This window comes from Sardina pilchardus, chromosome 20, assembly GCF_963854185.1.
Source record: "Sardina pilchardus chromosome 20, fSarPil1.1, whole genome shotgun sequence".
In the NCBI taxonomy this organism is placed as follows: Eukaryota; Metazoa; Chordata; class Actinopteri; order Clupeiformes; family Clupeidae; genus Sardina; species Sardina pilchardus.
This window is the reverse complement of record NC_085013.1, coordinates 7,696,621-7,714,120: the sequence shown is the minus strand read 5'-3', so window position 1 is coordinate 7,714,120 and position 17,500 is coordinate 7,696,621. Positions and strand designations below refer to the sequence as shown.

General features: G+C 48.2%; 1 protein-coding gene across 1 annotated transcript in view; it reads left to right on the top strand.

Moving 5' to 3' along the window:
• crim1 (cysteine rich transmembrane BMP regulator 1 (chordin-like)) overlaps positions 1–17,500 on the top strand; it is a 108,474-nt gene that overhangs the window by 83,114 nt on the left and 7,860 nt on the right. The window contains exons 8-13 of the mRNA XM_062522289.1: positions 3,842–3,970; positions 6,821–6,977; positions 11,206–11,327; positions 14,025–14,237; positions 15,989–16,204; positions 17,414–17,500. The exon at positions 17,414–17,500 is cut by the window's right edge and continues 135 nt beyond it. Of these exons, the coding sequence (XP_062378273.1) occupies positions 3,842–3,970; positions 6,821–6,977; positions 11,206–11,327; positions 14,025–14,237; positions 15,989–16,204; positions 17,414–17,500 (924 nt within the window). The remainder of the gene's footprint in view (positions 1–3,841; positions 3,971–6,820; positions 6,978–11,205; positions 11,328–14,024; positions 14,238–15,988; positions 16,205–17,413) is intronic.

Here is a 17,500-nt window from a genome sequence, read left to right as displayed (position 1 = left end):
TGTATGCTTGCGTGTGTGTGTGTGTGTGTGTGTGTGTGTGTGTGTGTGTGCGTGTGTGTGTGTAGGTGTCATCCTGCACAGCCCAAGCTCTCTGCATTTTTATTTCCTAATTATTATTTGTTAGGAGTCCTCGTTCTCTCAAGGTGACACCCTCTCTCTGTCAGAGTGGGTATCATGCCAGATGCCCAGTGTGTAATTAAGCAAATGAAGACTGTCAGATCACTATGAAGAGCCTTCTCCCGTACAGCCGATAAGCCAGGTGCCAAGTACAATTAATGGCCATGGCGCGCGCACACACACACACCTTATGTACACACACACACACGCACACACACACACTGTCTGAGACAAAGAAACACACTCTCACAAATCTTGTATCTCTGGCACACTTAGAGTATTGAGCTTCAGAAATGTGCGTATTGTTGTAGGTGTGCATGTGTGTGTGTTTGTGTGAAAGAGAGAGAGAGGGAGGGAGGGAAAGAGAGGGAGGGAGGGAGGGAGGAAGAGGAAAAGGAAAAGAAGCAGACTCTGTGTGTGTATGTGCGTGCGTGTGTGTGTCTGAGTGTGTGTGTGAGTGTGAGCATGCGTGTGTGTGCATGAGCGTGTGTGTGTGTGTGTGTGTGTGTGTGTGTGTGTTGAAGCCCTATCCTGCCTCAGCAATCCTCCATGTTGGTCTGCCTCTGAACGGCGTTAGCCGTGAATTGTAATTTGCGCGCCGTCCACACACACACACACTGCACAGTAAGCAATGCAGTCGCCTCCTTTGATGTGTTTCTGATCACCCTTGTTTGAAGTAGCTTTAAAGCTGCCCGCCGCAAACAGGAGACTAGATGGAAGCTCAGCTGCATTACATGCATCTGTTCCATTCTTGTCATGCAGGTTTGTGAATAAATTGGATTAGGGAATAGAGAGAGAGAGAGAAAGAAAGAGAGAGAGGAGGAGAGAGAGGGGTGGACTGGAGGAGATGTTAATATTGCTCAGGGTTTTGGTAGTTAGCGCGCGAGCTCATTTTAATTCATAATAACCGTGGCAAGTGATGGAAAGAAATGAACGATCATAAACATTTGAGACAAACAACCTACGGGAACGTGGGAGCTGATGGGAAAAGAGAGGCTCTGTCCTCCCTCTCCCTTTTTTCATCTTTTATCTGATCTCACTTAATTAAATTCCTCTCCTCAAGAATAATAGCTATTGCCAGGCCCTGCAGTCCTTATGGTGTCCATGGGCTTTCTGCTAATATACACACCCACACAAAGGCAGGCAAACGCAGACAGAGCCACACACACACACACACACACACATATATACACACACACACACACACACACAGGCAGTCTGGCAAAAGTAGATGAGACAGATGTACTGAATGATGAATGGAATAGTCAACAAGCTGACAAACTTTCCACAGATTTGTATAATTGGATCAGAGGGTTTCTTTTTTCTCCCTCACAGCCTCTCTGTCAGGTTTTCATGCCCCGGAACCTTCTGCTACCAAGGGCTCATCTCGTCCCCGTCCTCCCCCCCGCCCCCCCCGCCCCGCCCCGCCCGTGTTGTGAACTCGCCCGCCGTGTTTGTGAGTCGCTGCCAAACGCGCGGGGGGGTCAGGCGGCGCTTAGTCACGTCAAAGACACAGCCCGCGTCCACTGACGGGTCAGACGCCGTGACTGAACAAACCGTGATGAGTTATAAGTGTGTTGGGAAGGAGAGCGTCTCTCTAGGGTGACCTTGACGTGTCTGTCCGTGTGTGTGTGTCGTCCCCTCCCTTCTACCCACCCTCGATCGTCCTCCACCGCCTCCTCACATTTATCTCCATCCGGGAGCAGCAGCCGTAATATCGTTTAATATCAGGAGCTGACAGGTATCAAGAAGTCACTCGTCAGACAGCTGTCATAACCCTGAGACGTGGGCTGCGGTGTGTGAGTGTGGGTGTGGGTGTGGGTGTGAGTGTGGGTGTGGGTGTGGGTGTGAGTGTGAGTGTGGGTGTGAGTGTGGGTGTGGGTGTGGGTGTGGGTGTGTGTGGGTGTGGGTGTGTGTGTGTCTGAGTTGAGAGAGTGTATGTGTGTGCACGTGTATGTGTGTGTGTGTGTGTGTGTGTCATCTGAGTTGAGAGAATATATGTGCATGCACGTGTGTGTCTGTGGCGTTTGAGTTGAGAGAGTGTATGTACGTGCATGCGTGTGTGTGTGTGTGTGTGTGTGTCGTGTCGTCCGAGTTGAGAGAGTGTATGTGCGTGCACGTGTGTGTTTCTCGTCTCGTCCGAGTTGAGAGAGCGTATGTGCGTACACGTGTGTGTGCCTGTGCTTGCGTCACTTTGCGTGTAGCGGGTGGTTAAAAGCATGATGTATGGCGCCGGCCGATATTAAAGCAGCCATAATCTTTTAAATGGATTCCAACAAATAAATTGTAGCCGGGAGGAAGGACGTGCCAGAATGAGGTGTCAGAACGTCTGTGCACTGTGTCTGTGGATATAGTTGTGTCTGTGTGTGTGTGTGTGTGTGTGTGTGTGTGTGGGTGTGTTTATGAAGGTAAATGCGATGAGTTGTAGTGTGTCTCTGAGCTGTGGGCTTGTCATGAGTGGCTCTGCTCTGGTCTAATTTAACCGCATTAGCTGCCGCTGAAGGCTGCCATATGGGAGAGTCACATCCAGGCCCGCCACACGCCCCGCACTCCTAATCACAATGTCATTCAGCAATGTCCTCTTCTCCTCTCTTCTCTTCTCCTGTCTTCCATTCTCTTTTCTTCTCTTCCCCTCTCATCTTCTCTTCCCTTCCCTTCTCTTCCCTTCTCTCCTCTTCTCTTCTCTTCTCTTCTCATCTCTTTTCTTCTTGTCTCTTCTCTTCTCTTCTCTTCTCTTCTCTTCTCTTCCCTTCTCTCCTCTTCTCTTCTCTTCTTCTCTTCTCTTCTCTTCTCTTCTCTTTTCTTCTCTTCTCTTCTCATCTCTTCTTGTCTCTTCTATTCTCTTCTCTTTTCTTCTCTTCTCTTCTCTTCTCTTCTCTTTTCTTTTCTTCTCATCTCATCTCATCTCATCTCATCTCATCTCATCTTCTCTTCCCTTCCCTTCCCTTCCCTTCCCTTCCCTTCTCTCCTCTCCTCTTCTCTTCTCTTCTCTTCTTGTCTCTTCTTGTCTCCTCTTCTCTTCTCTTCTCTTCTCTTCTCTTCTCTTCTCTCCTCTCCTCTCCTCTCCTCTCCTCTCCTCTCTTCTCCTCTCCTCTCCTCTCCTCTTCTCTTCTCTTCTTGCCTTTGTTCTGCTCTTCTCCTCTTTTATGTTCTCTCTTCTCTTCTTGTGTCTTCTCTTCTCTTGTTCTCTTCCCTTTCCTACTCTTCTCTGTTCTACTCTTCTCTTCTCTTCTCTGTCCTCCTCTCTTCTTTCCTCCCCTCCATTCTTCCCTTCTCTCCTTTCTTCTCTCCTTTTCACTTCTAGTCTCGTCTCGTCTCTTCTTTTCTCTTTGCTCTCCTCCATTCTCCTCACTCCATCTCTCTCTTTCTCTTCAGTATTGACAGCCTCCCTCATACACCCCATGCTCTCCCTTTATCTCTTTCACCATTCAAGTCTTTCTCTGTCTGTCTGCCCCCCCCCACCCCCACCGTTCTCTGTTCACTCTCTGCTGCTACTGTTTGTATCTCTCTCTGCATCTCTCATTCTCTCTCTATCTCTCCTTCATCACTCTCTTTATATGCATGTAAGTCTCTCTCTTTCTCTTTTTTCCTTATCTCTTTCACTGCTTCTTTTTTTGTTTTTCTCTCTCATCCTCTGTAGCTATCGCTCTCTTTTTTCTTCATCCAGCCTTCAGTGACTTACCATCTCTCTCTCTCTCTCTCTGTTTGTGGTTGTCTTCTCCAGAGCCGTCCTACATCACCATGGCGCCCCCTGCCTGTGGCGTGCTGAAAAACTGCTCGCTCACGGAGCTCGACTGCCTCTTCGGCTTCCGTCTGGACGACTCCGGCTGCCGCACCTGCCACTGCAAGACCCGTAAGTGCCCCGCCCCGACACACTCCCAAAAACACCTGGCCGGACGTTCACCTGGCCAGACTCGAGAGTAGACAGGGCCCAGTGTGGGGAAACGAGGGGAGGAGAAGAGAGCAGTTCACACAATGCACACACATGAACAGGAATCTTCGTGGAATAAGAACAAAATAGTAGATTCTGTTGAGAAAAAAACACAATTTAAGGATTCTGAATCGTATAGAGCAGCAAAATGTGTGCGATAATAATAAACATAACCAATTTGTTATATTGGTCAGGGCTGGAGATTGGTGGGGTGGGGGGGGATCCACTTCTATATAAGGGCAACAGGCACCGCGTCCCTGAAAGAGAGAAGTGATTTTGTGGAGTGCGGTGGTGATTTACACAGTCACCTCCACACAGTGAGTATTTGGTCAGCTGTTATAATGTATGCGTGTGAAGCGCCAGATAAAACGAGTGGTGCGCGCAGCAGCAGCAGCTGCCTGAACGCGGGGGGGGACCCACTGTCGCGCGCCTTTGTTGTGTGCGCCGCGCCCGTGCCGCGACCACGCCGCGACCGCGCCGCGACCGCGCCGCGACCGGGGCTGTAGGTGTGCCCGTCCCACGGAGGCGCCGGCCCCCGTTTGATGTGGCTTATTAGCGCGCTCTCCAGCGCAGCGTGGCGCCCGTCCTCCCCTCTCTCGCTCTTCACAGAGGAATAGCAATCTGGTCACATTCACAGCCTCTCGGAAAAAGAGAGAGTTTGTTCGGGGACAGGGAGAGAGGGAGAGGGAGGGATGGAGGGAGGGATGGAGGGAGGGGGGAGGGAGAGACGGTGGGATGAGGTGAGAGGTGTAGACGAGGTGAAATGGAGTGATGGAGATTTTGTGTGAGCGAGAGGAGAGGAGAGGAGAGGGGAGGAGAGGGGAGAGACAAAGACAGAGAGAGAGCGAGAAACAGTTGGATGAGGTGAGAGGTGTGGAGAGGGTGATAGAGAGAGAGGCTTAGAGAGAGTGATAGCGATTTAGTGAGAGTAAAGAGAGAGAGGGAGAGAGAGAGAGGGAGATTAAGAGTGGCAGGTGGGAGCTAGCTGCCCAAGGCTGCTGAAACTCTGCCCAGTGTTTTGGAGAGATTGCTGACAAACTGTTAAACACATTCTCACTGTGTGTGTCCTGGCTGATGTCATGGTGGCATCCTACACACACACTCACATACACACACACATACACACACACACACACACATACACACACACACACACACACCATACTTCTGTACATCAGTAAACATACTAACTCACATGTTCACTGCAACAGACTGTCCACTGCCTTCCTCACTCTCACACACACACACACACACACACACACACACACACACACACACACACACACAAACACACACTTGAAGGCACCTCCTCGTCAAGCCAAGTTTTTGTACGGCGAGCCAACCTGTTCCGCACTCAAATCATAGCCCATCTTGCTGTTACTATGGCGACAGGCACCTTGTAATGACTGCGGTAATATTGTGATGATCCTTTTGCTAAATTATTCATCTCCCCCCTTGTTCAAAGGTTCGACGTCTGTTTTTGTCACTATAGTTTCATCTAATGGGTCCAGCATGTGTGCTCAGTAAATATTCCAGTCTGTTTGATCTCTGGAAACAATGTAATGCCGTCTCGCTCATCCTCCCAACGAGCGATCATCATCCGCCGCCGAGTTCTCACACGACTTCGGGATGTTGCGTCGACGCAGCATGAAAGAGTGCTGCCGAACCGATTCTGTCGCTCTTCCCAAAATCGAAGCGCTCACAGATGGGGGAGAAATCTGAGAGAGGCTTTGTCGGGACGGGTTCTTGGATGAAAACTAGCTCGAACTAGATTAAAAAAAACTAGCTTGTATAGCCAGGATGTCATGGCTGTTTAGCAGAACGGGAGGGGGCGAGGGGGGGAGAATTTGCAGAAATATATCCGAAGCAGGCTGGTATCAACTTTTAGAGAGGACATTTTAGAGAGGCTTTGTTGGAACGGGTTGTTGGAAAAGAAACTAGCTGGACTTGTGTAGCCATGCAGGATCTCATGGGGAATACAAAAAAAAATACGAATTTGCAGATATTCATCAAGATGCGTTATCAGATCGGTGTCAACTTCAAAGTCTGTGTTTGTCGTGTTTGACGACTTCTATTTCACAGAGGTATCAGAAGCAGTAGTCTCAGTACGACCATGTGAATGCATTGTTCAGTCACATAGACGTGGACCAGCATGTTAAAGCAGGCTCGGCTGAAGTAGTTCCTTCTGGCGTGGAGAGGCTTCCACTCATGGATCCCACTGCAGGCATACTAATGGTTCTGTCATGACTCAGCCTGCAGTCCATTGTAAAGTCTCTTATGAAATCATTAAAACACACTCTTTCATCCCAAGAGATTTGAAGTGGACTGAAGCTATAGATTTTTTACCAGTGTAGTCTCAGCAAAAAAAATAAATAAATGGCCTTCATTTGAGAACTACAGTAAAGGCGTATGTATGTTGGCGAAAAGAGAGGGGCTATTTTTGGAGCGGAAAGGGTTCCTTACAAGAGAACAATGCCTCGAAGATGATTGTCGGGGAACTCGTAGAAAGGGTTCTCTGAAGCTGAACGCCCATGCTAGAGTTAGCCGCACAGCACATCCATCCATGAAAATGGAGAAGCAATTTTTTTTCAGCGTGTTTCCATAGCCTACCTGGGGCTTAATAGCGGCATATGCCCTGCCATATTAAGGGAACTAAAAATGGAATCACATTAGTACCAAATGGAGGTGGGATAAAAATGGAATGATATTACTACTGCTGGTGTGGTGCTGATGGTGACAGGCCGGTGTGTGTTTGTGTGCTGCCCCCTACAGGTGAGGAGCTGTGTAGCGGCCTGATTGCCAGCTGCACCCTCAAGTGCCCGTTTGGCCTCCAGACGGATGCCCATGGCTGTGCCGTGTGCCAGTGTCGCCCGCGGCCCAAGAAGTGCAAAGCTGTGGCCTGTGAAAAGGAGTGCCCTTTTGGCTTCATGTAAGTTGCATGTCTGTCTATCATTGTGTGTGTTTGTGTGTGTGTGTGTGTGTGTGTGTGTGTGTGTTTGTTTGTGTGTGTGTGTGTGTGTGTGTGTGTGTGTGTGTGTGTGTGTGTGCTTGAGAGCGCGCATTAGTGTTGATATGCATGAGAGAGAGAGACAGAAGTGAAAAGAAGTAATTCCTCCTTTCACTGAAAGACTCATTTCTGCTTTCTCATCCTCTTAATACATCAGCACCCTGTGTGTGTGTTTGCCTGTGCGAGCGTGTGTGTGTGTGTGTGTGTGTGTGTGTGTGCACGAGAGTGTGCTCGCCTGTGTGTGTGTGTGTGTGTGTGTGTGTGTGTGTGTGTGTTGACAGAGAAAGAAAGGGCTGACTCCCCCCTACCATGATTCACTCATTTTCTGTGCTCTCATCCTCTTTAACGCATCAGTGCTGAGAATGTGTGTGTGTGTGTGAATGCGCGCTCATGTGTGTGTGTGTACTGTATGTGTGTGTCTGAGACAGAGACAGAAAAGGCACTTTTCTCCTTTTGTTGATGCGCTTTTCATTTTTCACTTCGTTTCCATGCCTCACACAGTATTAGCTCTCTCTCTCTTTTTCTGCCTCCCCGCTCTTCTTGGGATGTGTGTGTGTGTCTGTGTCTATCTGTGTCTGTGTATGTGTGTGTGAGTATCTTTTTACATCTGCGAGAGGCCCTTTCCACCCACTGTCCTCGTTTCCTTCAAAGGTGCGACTCAATTACGGGCTGTTTGCGAAGACATTTCGCCGACCCCTGGCCAGCCCGCCGGGTCAAGCTTGTACATTTCCTTTGAGGCCGACGTCTCTCGATTCCTCTTTCTCCTCGCCTCTGCTGGGCTGTTATTCAGAGCTTAAGCGACACCTTTTAGAGACCTGACAGTTCATTAAATCCTTGTCAGATTACGGCATGTGATTTGGCAAAGTTAAAGGATAGCGTCGACGGGCAGAACAGTGAGACTAATCTGCCATCAGCCGTGGGTACCCTGTCATCCGTTCGACCATCCCAAGCAAATGGTACCCAGTTTTTTTTTTGATGTACTTATTTATTTATTTTGAAACTCGGCTTCTTGGTCTGCCGTGCCCAAGTAGAAATAATGGCCTCTGTGAAGACATACATCATTTAGAGTTAGCTACGGAGTAGCAGCTAAAGCAGACATGTACAGATTCTTCTCAGGTTGAGCGATGACTGGAGGGGAGAGTTTTCCCTCACACTGCCCTATGTAGGTGTGTTTGTGTTTGTGTTTGTGTGTGTGTGTGTATGTGTGTGTGTGTTTGTATGTGTGTGTGTGTGTGTGTGTGTGTGCGTGTGTGTGTGTGTTTGTCTGTGTGTTTGTGTGTGTGTGTTTGTGTGTGTGTGTGCGTGCGTGCATGCCTGCCTGCGTGCGTTTGTGTTTGTGTGTTACTGTGTGTGTGCGTGAGCGTGTGTGTGTGTGTGTGCGCGTGCGTGTGTGTGTGTGTGTGTGTGTGTGAGAGCACTCTAAGATCAGAAGCTCCCCTCCTGTCTGCGCGCTCGCGCGATTAGCAGAGGCTAACGCCGCTCGCTTCCCGTCCAGCTCTCTCTTGTCAGTCGCGCAGGATAAATCCCCCGTTTAGAGAGCGGCTAATAACGCAGAGCCATTTGTAACAAGTGAAATAAAGGAGATTTATAGCGAGATGGATCCTTAATAAAAGCTCATCAGCGGCAGGCGAATACATCATCACAAATCATCCGTGATTAATCTCCTGATGTTCACAGCAATAGAAAAGCTTCCTTTCCTATATCTGTCACGTGTAACGGCATTACGCATTATTCCCAAATATCTCATCGCGATCATCATTTAAATATTTTTTCCGCGACTCCCGAGCATGAAGGGCTACCGCGCGCTAGCGCACTTTAAATAATTGCGTATCATGTCTGCGAAACATAATGATGTGGCAGAAGAATTTATGGGTTTCAGTAATCATGCTCCATAACTCTTAAGACGGCGTGCGAATGGATTACAGTGGACGTGGTCCTCCATAGGTTCCCGTTCCTTTTCCTCGGGGCCGCCCGTGCCCATCCTCGCGGCACGGGGGACAGACACGTCGTCCGGCGTTCCTTTTTTTTTTATGGGAGTGTCTCCTCGTCGGCTTCCGAAGGCAGGAAGCCGCGGCGCCTTTTTTCTTTTATTATTATGACACATTTTCCGATAGAGGCTCTTTTCCCTCCCGCTGATGGGGGGAGCTGATAATGGGCCTCTGGCTTTATGCGCTTGGATGTGGGTATCGGTGTTATTACAGAGGCAGGGAGTCCAGCCGGAGTCTCGGCACAGGCGCCCCGCCGAGCCAGATGACCGTGTCTCCTCCTCATTGGAACATACACACAGCTTGCCTCTCCAAACAGCCCATTATAGATTATGGTCTGCATTGTAAAGGTGCGCATTGTATTGGCCTGATGTTATCGGAGTCACGTCAGCGACACACACTGGCTCTCTGTTTTTATGTCTCTCTCTCTCTCTCTCTCTCTCTATCTCTCTTGCTCACTCACTTTTCTTTTTTCTTTTTCTTGCTGTCTGTCTCTGTGTCTGTTGCATACTCTCTTTCTTTCTATCTCTCTTTCTTTCTTTCTTTCTTTTCTCCATCGTCCACTCCTTCTCTTCCTCTTCCTCCTTCTTGTCGTCGTCCTCCTCCTCCTCTTCGTCCCCTCATTCTCTTCATGAATGAGCATGCGGCACGGAAAAAACGCTCGCATCTAAGATTCTAATTTTAGATATCTATTTTACGCCCACGCAAAAGTTATGGCTCGAGCCCGAGCCACCGCACGTCTGAGCTGAATTATTCATGGGCCCCCGAAAGCTGCCTCAACCACCCCCCCTCACACACACACACACACCCACACACACCCCCCGATCCCCTTCACTAACTCCCACCACCCGCCTCCCGCACACCTCTCCGCCCTCTTCCCCCCCGTCCAGCCTGGATTGATCCACCCGGCCGCTGAATCCTCACCTGATAGCCCCCTTATCACCGCGCGCCGACTGCACACGGCTGCTCCGCACGCCCCATTATTCAAACGATAAGAGCGAGGGAGCGCAAAAGGAGGGAGGGAGGGAGAGGGAGGAGAGGATGGTGGGAGATAGGGGAGACTTAGCGGAAGAAAAGAGGATGGGGAGTAGGCGGAGAAGGGGACTCGGTGGGGGAGGGGGAGGGGGAGGGGGGTGTCTGGGTCTACTGAGGGCACTGAGGGGGAGTGGGGGGGCAGTCTGTGTGAACTTGAGAAAGGTGCCCTAGCACTTAGATGTGGGAGGAGGTGGAGGTGGAGGCGGAGGAGGGGGTGGTGGTGGGAGGGGAGCGGGTTTTGGTGGAGGCCACGGCTTTGGCCGTGCCGCTCTTTAAAGCGCCATCTGCCAAACGGGTCCCGGCGGCGGGGGGCATCAAAGACGGCCCGTGGCACCAGCGCTTGTCACTGGCACCTGGGACACGGCGCCAGCCGCCCGCTACAGATGCTCCGGGGGCAGTGACCAAGCAGGTCTCGCGGCGCACACACACACACACACACACACGCACACACACACACACACACGCACACACACACACACACACACACACACACACACACACATACACATATATAACTACAACTGGATGAGAAAGCAAATGGCTGGCTATGACAGTTAGACAAGCAGAAAAACATTATCAATGATCCGCCCAGCTTTAACACTTGACGATTCTCGCTGGAGAGCGACTTTACTTTTACACAATTACGCACCAAGACCCACAACAACAAGCTTGTCTCCCTGGTCCTGTCGTCCCACACAATTAAACACGAGCAATTTCAAATGTAAACAAATCTGGCGTCAGAAAATAATTGCTTGGTTTTAATCTTTCTAGTTGTGGTGTTAAGTAACCTGGAGCCACATCTTCTCCATGTCTTCAGATGATTTAAACAGTCATCTGCGAAGGGTTTGAAAACCCCTCCACCCTACTCCTCATGTCTTCCTACCAGGGGTGGAAATTAAAATTTTAGAATGTGAAAATGTATCAGCCAATAGCAGATTTCTGGTCAAATTAACCAGCCACTCAATGTTAAAATATGACTTTGTGTCTGAAATCTACCAGCCACTCTCACATTTTACCAGCATTTGGCTGGTGGCTGGTGCTAATTTCCATCCCTGCTTCCTACTCTTTGGACGTGCTCAACAGATCACTCATGCGCTGTTTGCCCTCCTTCTGTTCCTCTCTTCTCACAGAAAGAACAAACATGGCTGTGACCTGTGCCGCTGCAAGAAGTGTCCGGAGCTGCCGTGTGACAAGTCCTGTCCAATGGGCTTCCAGCAGGACCAGCTGGGCTGTCTCATTTGCCAGTGCAGAGGTAGGTCACCACAACTAGAGCTGTTTGTTTGTTTGTTTGTTTGTTTGCTTGCCTCCCTGATGATGATTCTCAAACCCATGAAATATTCATAGAATTATGCATTAATGAAGGGAATGCTAGTATGCAAAGAAGGGCTACCCAACCAGTGCTTTTGATGAATATGTATGACTTGATGGGAACTGTAAAATGTAATTGCCAATACTTAGCTAAGGCCCTTTTGTCAAGGAGTTATACTGCATTCATGGTGGTAAAATTACCATGTAATAAAGTGTGACTATATTCAACCTTGAGGCAGTAGTATTGAGCTGCATGTACTTAGACCAATTTTAGATTGCCGTGTGCTGCACTGACAAGTGATCTACACACGCTACATGAAGGCACAGCTGGGACCGAATCAATATTTTATTAGATCCGTGTCGTTTTTGGAGGGATTTTTTTTCGCATTCGTGAAGCACAATTCGTAAGGGAATTGTTACCAGCGACCTCTTCACAAGTTTTGTTAATGTAACAATCACGCACCTAAGTATTTTAATGGCTCACAGTGGCTTCACAGTGCATTCCCACCAGGGCGAGGAATCACGGGGGTCCATTAGCGGAGGAGATGAGTTCGGCTGGCACCTTCTGTGTGGGGAATTCATCACGTTGTTGTTGTTCTGGATTTGGAGTTGCAATTCTTCATGCCATTTCCACATCTATTTCTACTCTTTTATCCATCTGTCCAGCTATACATACATCCATCCATTCATCCATCTACTGTATCTGTCTCTATCTATCTATTATCTATATGCATCTATCTATCTCTCTATCTATCTATCTATCTGTCTATGAATCTATCTATCTACAGTATCTACTGTATCTATCTGTCTATGAATCTATCTACAGTATCTACAGTATCTATCTATCTATCTACCTATCTATCTATCTATCTACCTATCTATCTATCTGTCTACCTATCTATCTATCTACCTATCTATCTATCTATCTACCTATCTATCTATCTATCTATCTACTGCATCTATCTCTCTATCTATCTATCTATCTATCCTTTTTTTGATGAATGTATCCAGCAGCTTTTGGTCCGTTTCTGTTAAACGTCACTCCTTCATTATTCATCTTCCTTTTGTGCTGCTGTTTGATTTGGCCTAAATAAAACATCTGACACATCAAACATTGATGAGCTCTGACGAAGTCTGCTCAGAGTAATGAGAGATGAGAACACAGGCAGGAAAAATAGAAGAAGACAAAAAAAAAACACATGAAAATCCAATCCAAGCGTTTCGAAGTTTGCCTGTCAAAAGGGGCACCCTCCTTAAATTGCCCCTGCCAGACTTTAATCAAGGTGAGATTTTTCTCTCTCACTCACTCTCTCTCTGTCTCCTTCTCTCTGTCTCTCTTTATCCCCCTCTCTCTCTCTCTCTCTCTCTCTCTCTCTCTCTCTCTCTCTCTTGCCTCTGTCCTCTATCACTCCATTTCTCTTTCTCGCTTCCTCCTTCCTTCCTCTCTTTTCTTCTCCCGTCTCTGTTATTGATCCGAGGGAGTCTGCCTCCCCTCCCCACTCATCTCTTGGCAGACACCCCCGAAACCAGGAGCCCAAGGGGAGACAGGGGGAGATGGAGGGAGGGAAGGATGGAGAAAGTGAAAGAGAAATATCGAGAAAGAGAGAGAGAGAGAGAGAGAGAGATTTCAGGGGGTGGGTGCGCTCCAGGCTCCCCTCCGAGGGAGACAATACAAGCTTGAGGAATTGATGAAGGCCTTGAAAATCCTCCTCCTCGCCTCGCCTACCCCTGCGTCGGGTTCCTCTCTCCCTCTCTCTCTCCCTCTCTCTTCCTCTCTCTTATTGGATTGGAGGATTTGATTAGAGACTCATGTTCCGTGAGCGTCTGCAGCTCATTCGCCCGCGCTTTGCTTGTCTCACAAACAAGACACACTGTATCACTGGGAGTGCGCTACCTGTCCTAGCAATGAGAAAAGACAGACACTGGACTGTGGGTGTGGCGGGTGATAGTGGTGGTGGTGGTGGTGGTGGTGGTGGTGGTGGTGGTGGTGGTGGTGGTGGAGGTGGAGGTGGAGGTAGACCCAGCTGTGAGCTAACCAGTGTAGCCAGGGCTTTTTTCTTTTTAATTATTATTTCTCCATTACCCAGAGCGTTCGTTTTTCTCCTCATTGTTAGCGTCAACAAGCCTCTCTGCTAATTGCCCAGTCGTTTAGATCACAGGAGCAATTTAATCAATGATTACGCGGCATCAGCGCTAAACACATTTGGAGTGGTTCTTGCCTCCAGGCCATGGGCCCTCGTCCAGCCAAGTTTGCAAATGGTTCCGCTTTGAACCGCTTTGAACCTGCTTCGGCACAATTAAACTCTTTAATTGCGGTGAAGGATTTATACTACAGTAAGCTACTTCTTCCCTCATTGGGCCCTCTCATTCATTCACCTGCGCTCATTCAGATCCTACTTCTGTGCTCTGAGTCTATGGGCACCAACGTGTGACAGTGCAGGTTCATGTCTGTGTGGTCTGTGAAGCTGAGACCTTGTTATTGTCGAGTTTTGAATTATAAATATTGTGCTCAACAAATAGTGGAGTAAGAATGTTAGTGTGTTACCATGAACTGAACTTGAATTGAATTCACAGCAGTGCTTTGGAATTGGTCTTTTTTTGGCAATGCAACTGACCTCTCACCTTTGACCTTCTATTTCAGATCAAACCGTGTCATCGGTGGCGCCGTCGGTGAAGCTCGGCTCATGCTTGTCCATGGATGGCCGTCGGCACGAGAACGGCGAGAACTGGCACGACGGCTGCCGCGACTGCTACTGCCACAACGGCCGGGAGATGTGCGCCCTCATCTCCTGCCCAGTGCCCGCCTGCGAGAGCCCCACCATCCGCCCTGGCCAGTGCTGCCCCTCATGCCCAGGTAAGAGGGGTGGACGGTGGGGTTCAGGAGAGACCATTGGCCGGATGGAGATCCAGAAAAAGCTAGTTAATCTTTTATGAGCTTCACTGGGGAGAAGTTTGAGGACCTTCTGTTTTATGAACAGAGACCGATCGGTTTCAGTAGTTCATCATAGTTACGAGTTCATATGAGATCCTGAAAGTTTGACTGCAGTTTCCATAACTCTGACAAACTCATACATAAAGCTCTCAGCGAGCATTGGTCAGTAGGCGGTTGAAGACCTACTGGAACGCATTAAGATGCAGACACATGCACACATTTGCAGACCCAACCACGCGCCCACCCCAACACACACACACACACACACACACACACACACACACACACACCTGTCTGGACAGTGTTGCGTTCAGATCTCCCCTGCAGCGGAGGCCTGCTGCTCGCATGCCCAGCTCCGTCTCAGACAAGGGCTTTTCATCCTTAATGAGGCGCACCTGAGTCCACATCATTTAGAAAATATTAGTTTTCAGCGCTCGTAAGCCACGTCCCCCGCGCGCCAAGGCTGTGCCGCACGCGAACACAAGACTCCGCACAATTAACGGGAGAAGGAATAATTAAGCGAAGAGACAAGATCACACAAACAAAAACATCTGACATTATGAGTGCAGCTGTCAACAGAGCAGAAGTTTGGAATGCAAAATAGAGTGAGATAGCACACGAGACAGAGGGATAGAACAGAGAGAGAGAGAGAGAGAGAGAGAGAGAGAGAGACAATAACAAATGAAAGAAATGAAAGAAAATGTAATATTTATTCGGAGAGAGCTAAGAAATAAAATATGTATCAGTGCGTCATAAACAAAGAGATTGCCAAAGACCAGTGAGGCACTATCATCACTTTTTAAAAGTCCATACTTTGTGTTTATTTGTTTGTGTTCATATATTTTTGGTTTGTTTGTTTCCATTTAGTCGTTCATTAATTTATTTAATTCTGTTTTCTTCATTCCTGCACTACATTTTTTATCAACAATAATTTTATACAACTATTGACTGCTTTGTCAGTACTGTTCTCTGCGCTGTCATGGCAATAAAGCTGAGAAAATTGAAATTGTGAACAGGAGACTCAGATAAGAGAGAAAAAGAGTGCGTATAGGCTGCTTAATGCAATACTCACTGGCAAAAAAAACATTGTTAGCATTGATTGAGAAGGGCAAATTCGACAGAGTCTATAATTAGACAGGCTAAGACCTACTGTAGCAGGCAGTAAGGACTAAGCAATATCATGAATTACATTAAATGCCCCCCCACCCCAGACTTGAAGTCTCTATCATGTCAGTCAGTGCTTCGGGGTTCGGTAATCGAACCTTTATTTAATAAAAACAGCCGGTATCAGTGTCAGCATCTTTTATAGAGCTCATCTAATGAGGACATGTTGTTAAGTCCTTCTGAGTACTGTACCTCTGACGGGAGCTACACACTGTCTCTCATTTATTTATTGTTTAGTTCTTCCCTCTCTCATTTTCACCGCAAAGTAGCTGGCTGAGCGATACTTATTTGTCTTTGGGGGTTTTTTCAGTATTCCGAGGGGAATTTTTACACTTTTTTTTTTGCTTGGGTTTTGTCTTTTAGTATATGTCTTGGTTTTTATATGCATTGGTTTTCCATTTTACTCATAATGAAGTCAAAGTATTTCCTTCCTTCTCCCTCTCTCCCTCTCTCTCCCTCTCTCTCTCCCTCTCTCTCCCTCTCTCTCTCTCTCTCTCTCGTTCCCCCAGATGAGCCGAGCTCCCATAAGCCGGTGCTGAGCGACTCGTCGGTGTGCCTGGCCCCCGGTGGCGAGTACTTTGTGGAGGGCGAGACCTGGAACATCGACTCGTGCACGCAGTGCACCTGCCACAGCGGGCGGGTGCTGTGCGAGACCGAGGTGTGCCCGCCCCTGCTGTGCCAGAACCCAATCAGGTCGCAGGACTCCTGCTGTCCACACTGTCCAGGTAAGCCCCGATTGGTTCAGACAGGTCATGCGTGTGGGTGTGTGTGGATGTTTGTGCGTCTGTGAACAGTATGTGTGTGTCAGTGTGTGTGTGTGTGTATGTGTATGTGTGGGTGCTGTGTATGTTCAGACATTGCAGCATGTGTGGGTATGTGTGTATGTTAAGATTTGTGTGTGTGTGTGTGTGTGTGTGTCTGAGTGGTGCTGCAGGGTGGTTGGGATTATTGGCTTTATTCTAGCCAGTGTGTCTGAGTGACCTTTAGAGAAACTTTCCTGAGGAGAGCAGAGCGCTACTGTTCTATTGATCCGTTTCTTTAACTGAGGTAATTCTCAGGTGACTATGCTAACTTAAGTCCATGATCAGCAAAACTGTGCCTGGTCAAGCAAAGCTGCGTCTGACTGTGACAGCCAGAGTGAGAGAAATGCAAGGCCTTAACAGCCCAGATGGGATGAAGGTGCAGAATACACACACACACACACACACACACATATACTCACGGGGCCCCCTAGCTGAGAAGCATCCTGTTCGGAGCACACAAACACACACACACACACACACACACACACACACACACACACACACACACACACACACACACACAAAGAGAAGGAATGTGTGGAGGAATCTGCATTGTACAGAAGTCAGCAGGTTTTGTGTGAAAACGGCGTCGAGGAAACAAAGCATAACGAGAGGGGAAGTGGGTGTGAGAGAGAAATCTTGTTTTGAACTCAGGGAGGGCCAAATTGGCAAAGTTCCTCAAATCATTATAAGCCTGAAATATTTGTCTGTCTCAGCCTTTTGTTTGGGCAAAACACGGCTAAATAATAGGGATTACAGCGTTGTGTTTGAATGTCATGAATATTTATTCACCATCAAATATTTAGTTTTAGAACGATATGAATAAGAGACAGACAATGGGAGATGAGTAAGACGGGAATCATTTAAGCAGATAGTTGAAATGTGAACAACTCCTGAATGAGAATTACTATATTGTGTATAAATAATAGCTATTCATTGGTGGTGTGTACAGCTTGATGTATTGCATGAATCAATATGGGAATGAATGAGGTGCATTCAATTTCGAGTTTTAAACCATAAGAAAGGAAAGCTAATTACCACACGCACTCTGTTTGGTTGTCTGTGGCTTAGAGGACACTGTATAGATGGAGCATCGCATGTGACCTTTGACCTTTGATCTCCCTACCGTAGAGGAGCCCGTGACCCCGCAGTCGCCCAGCAACGACAGCATGCCCAGCTACTGCCGCAACGAGGAGGGCGACATCTTCCTGGCGGCCG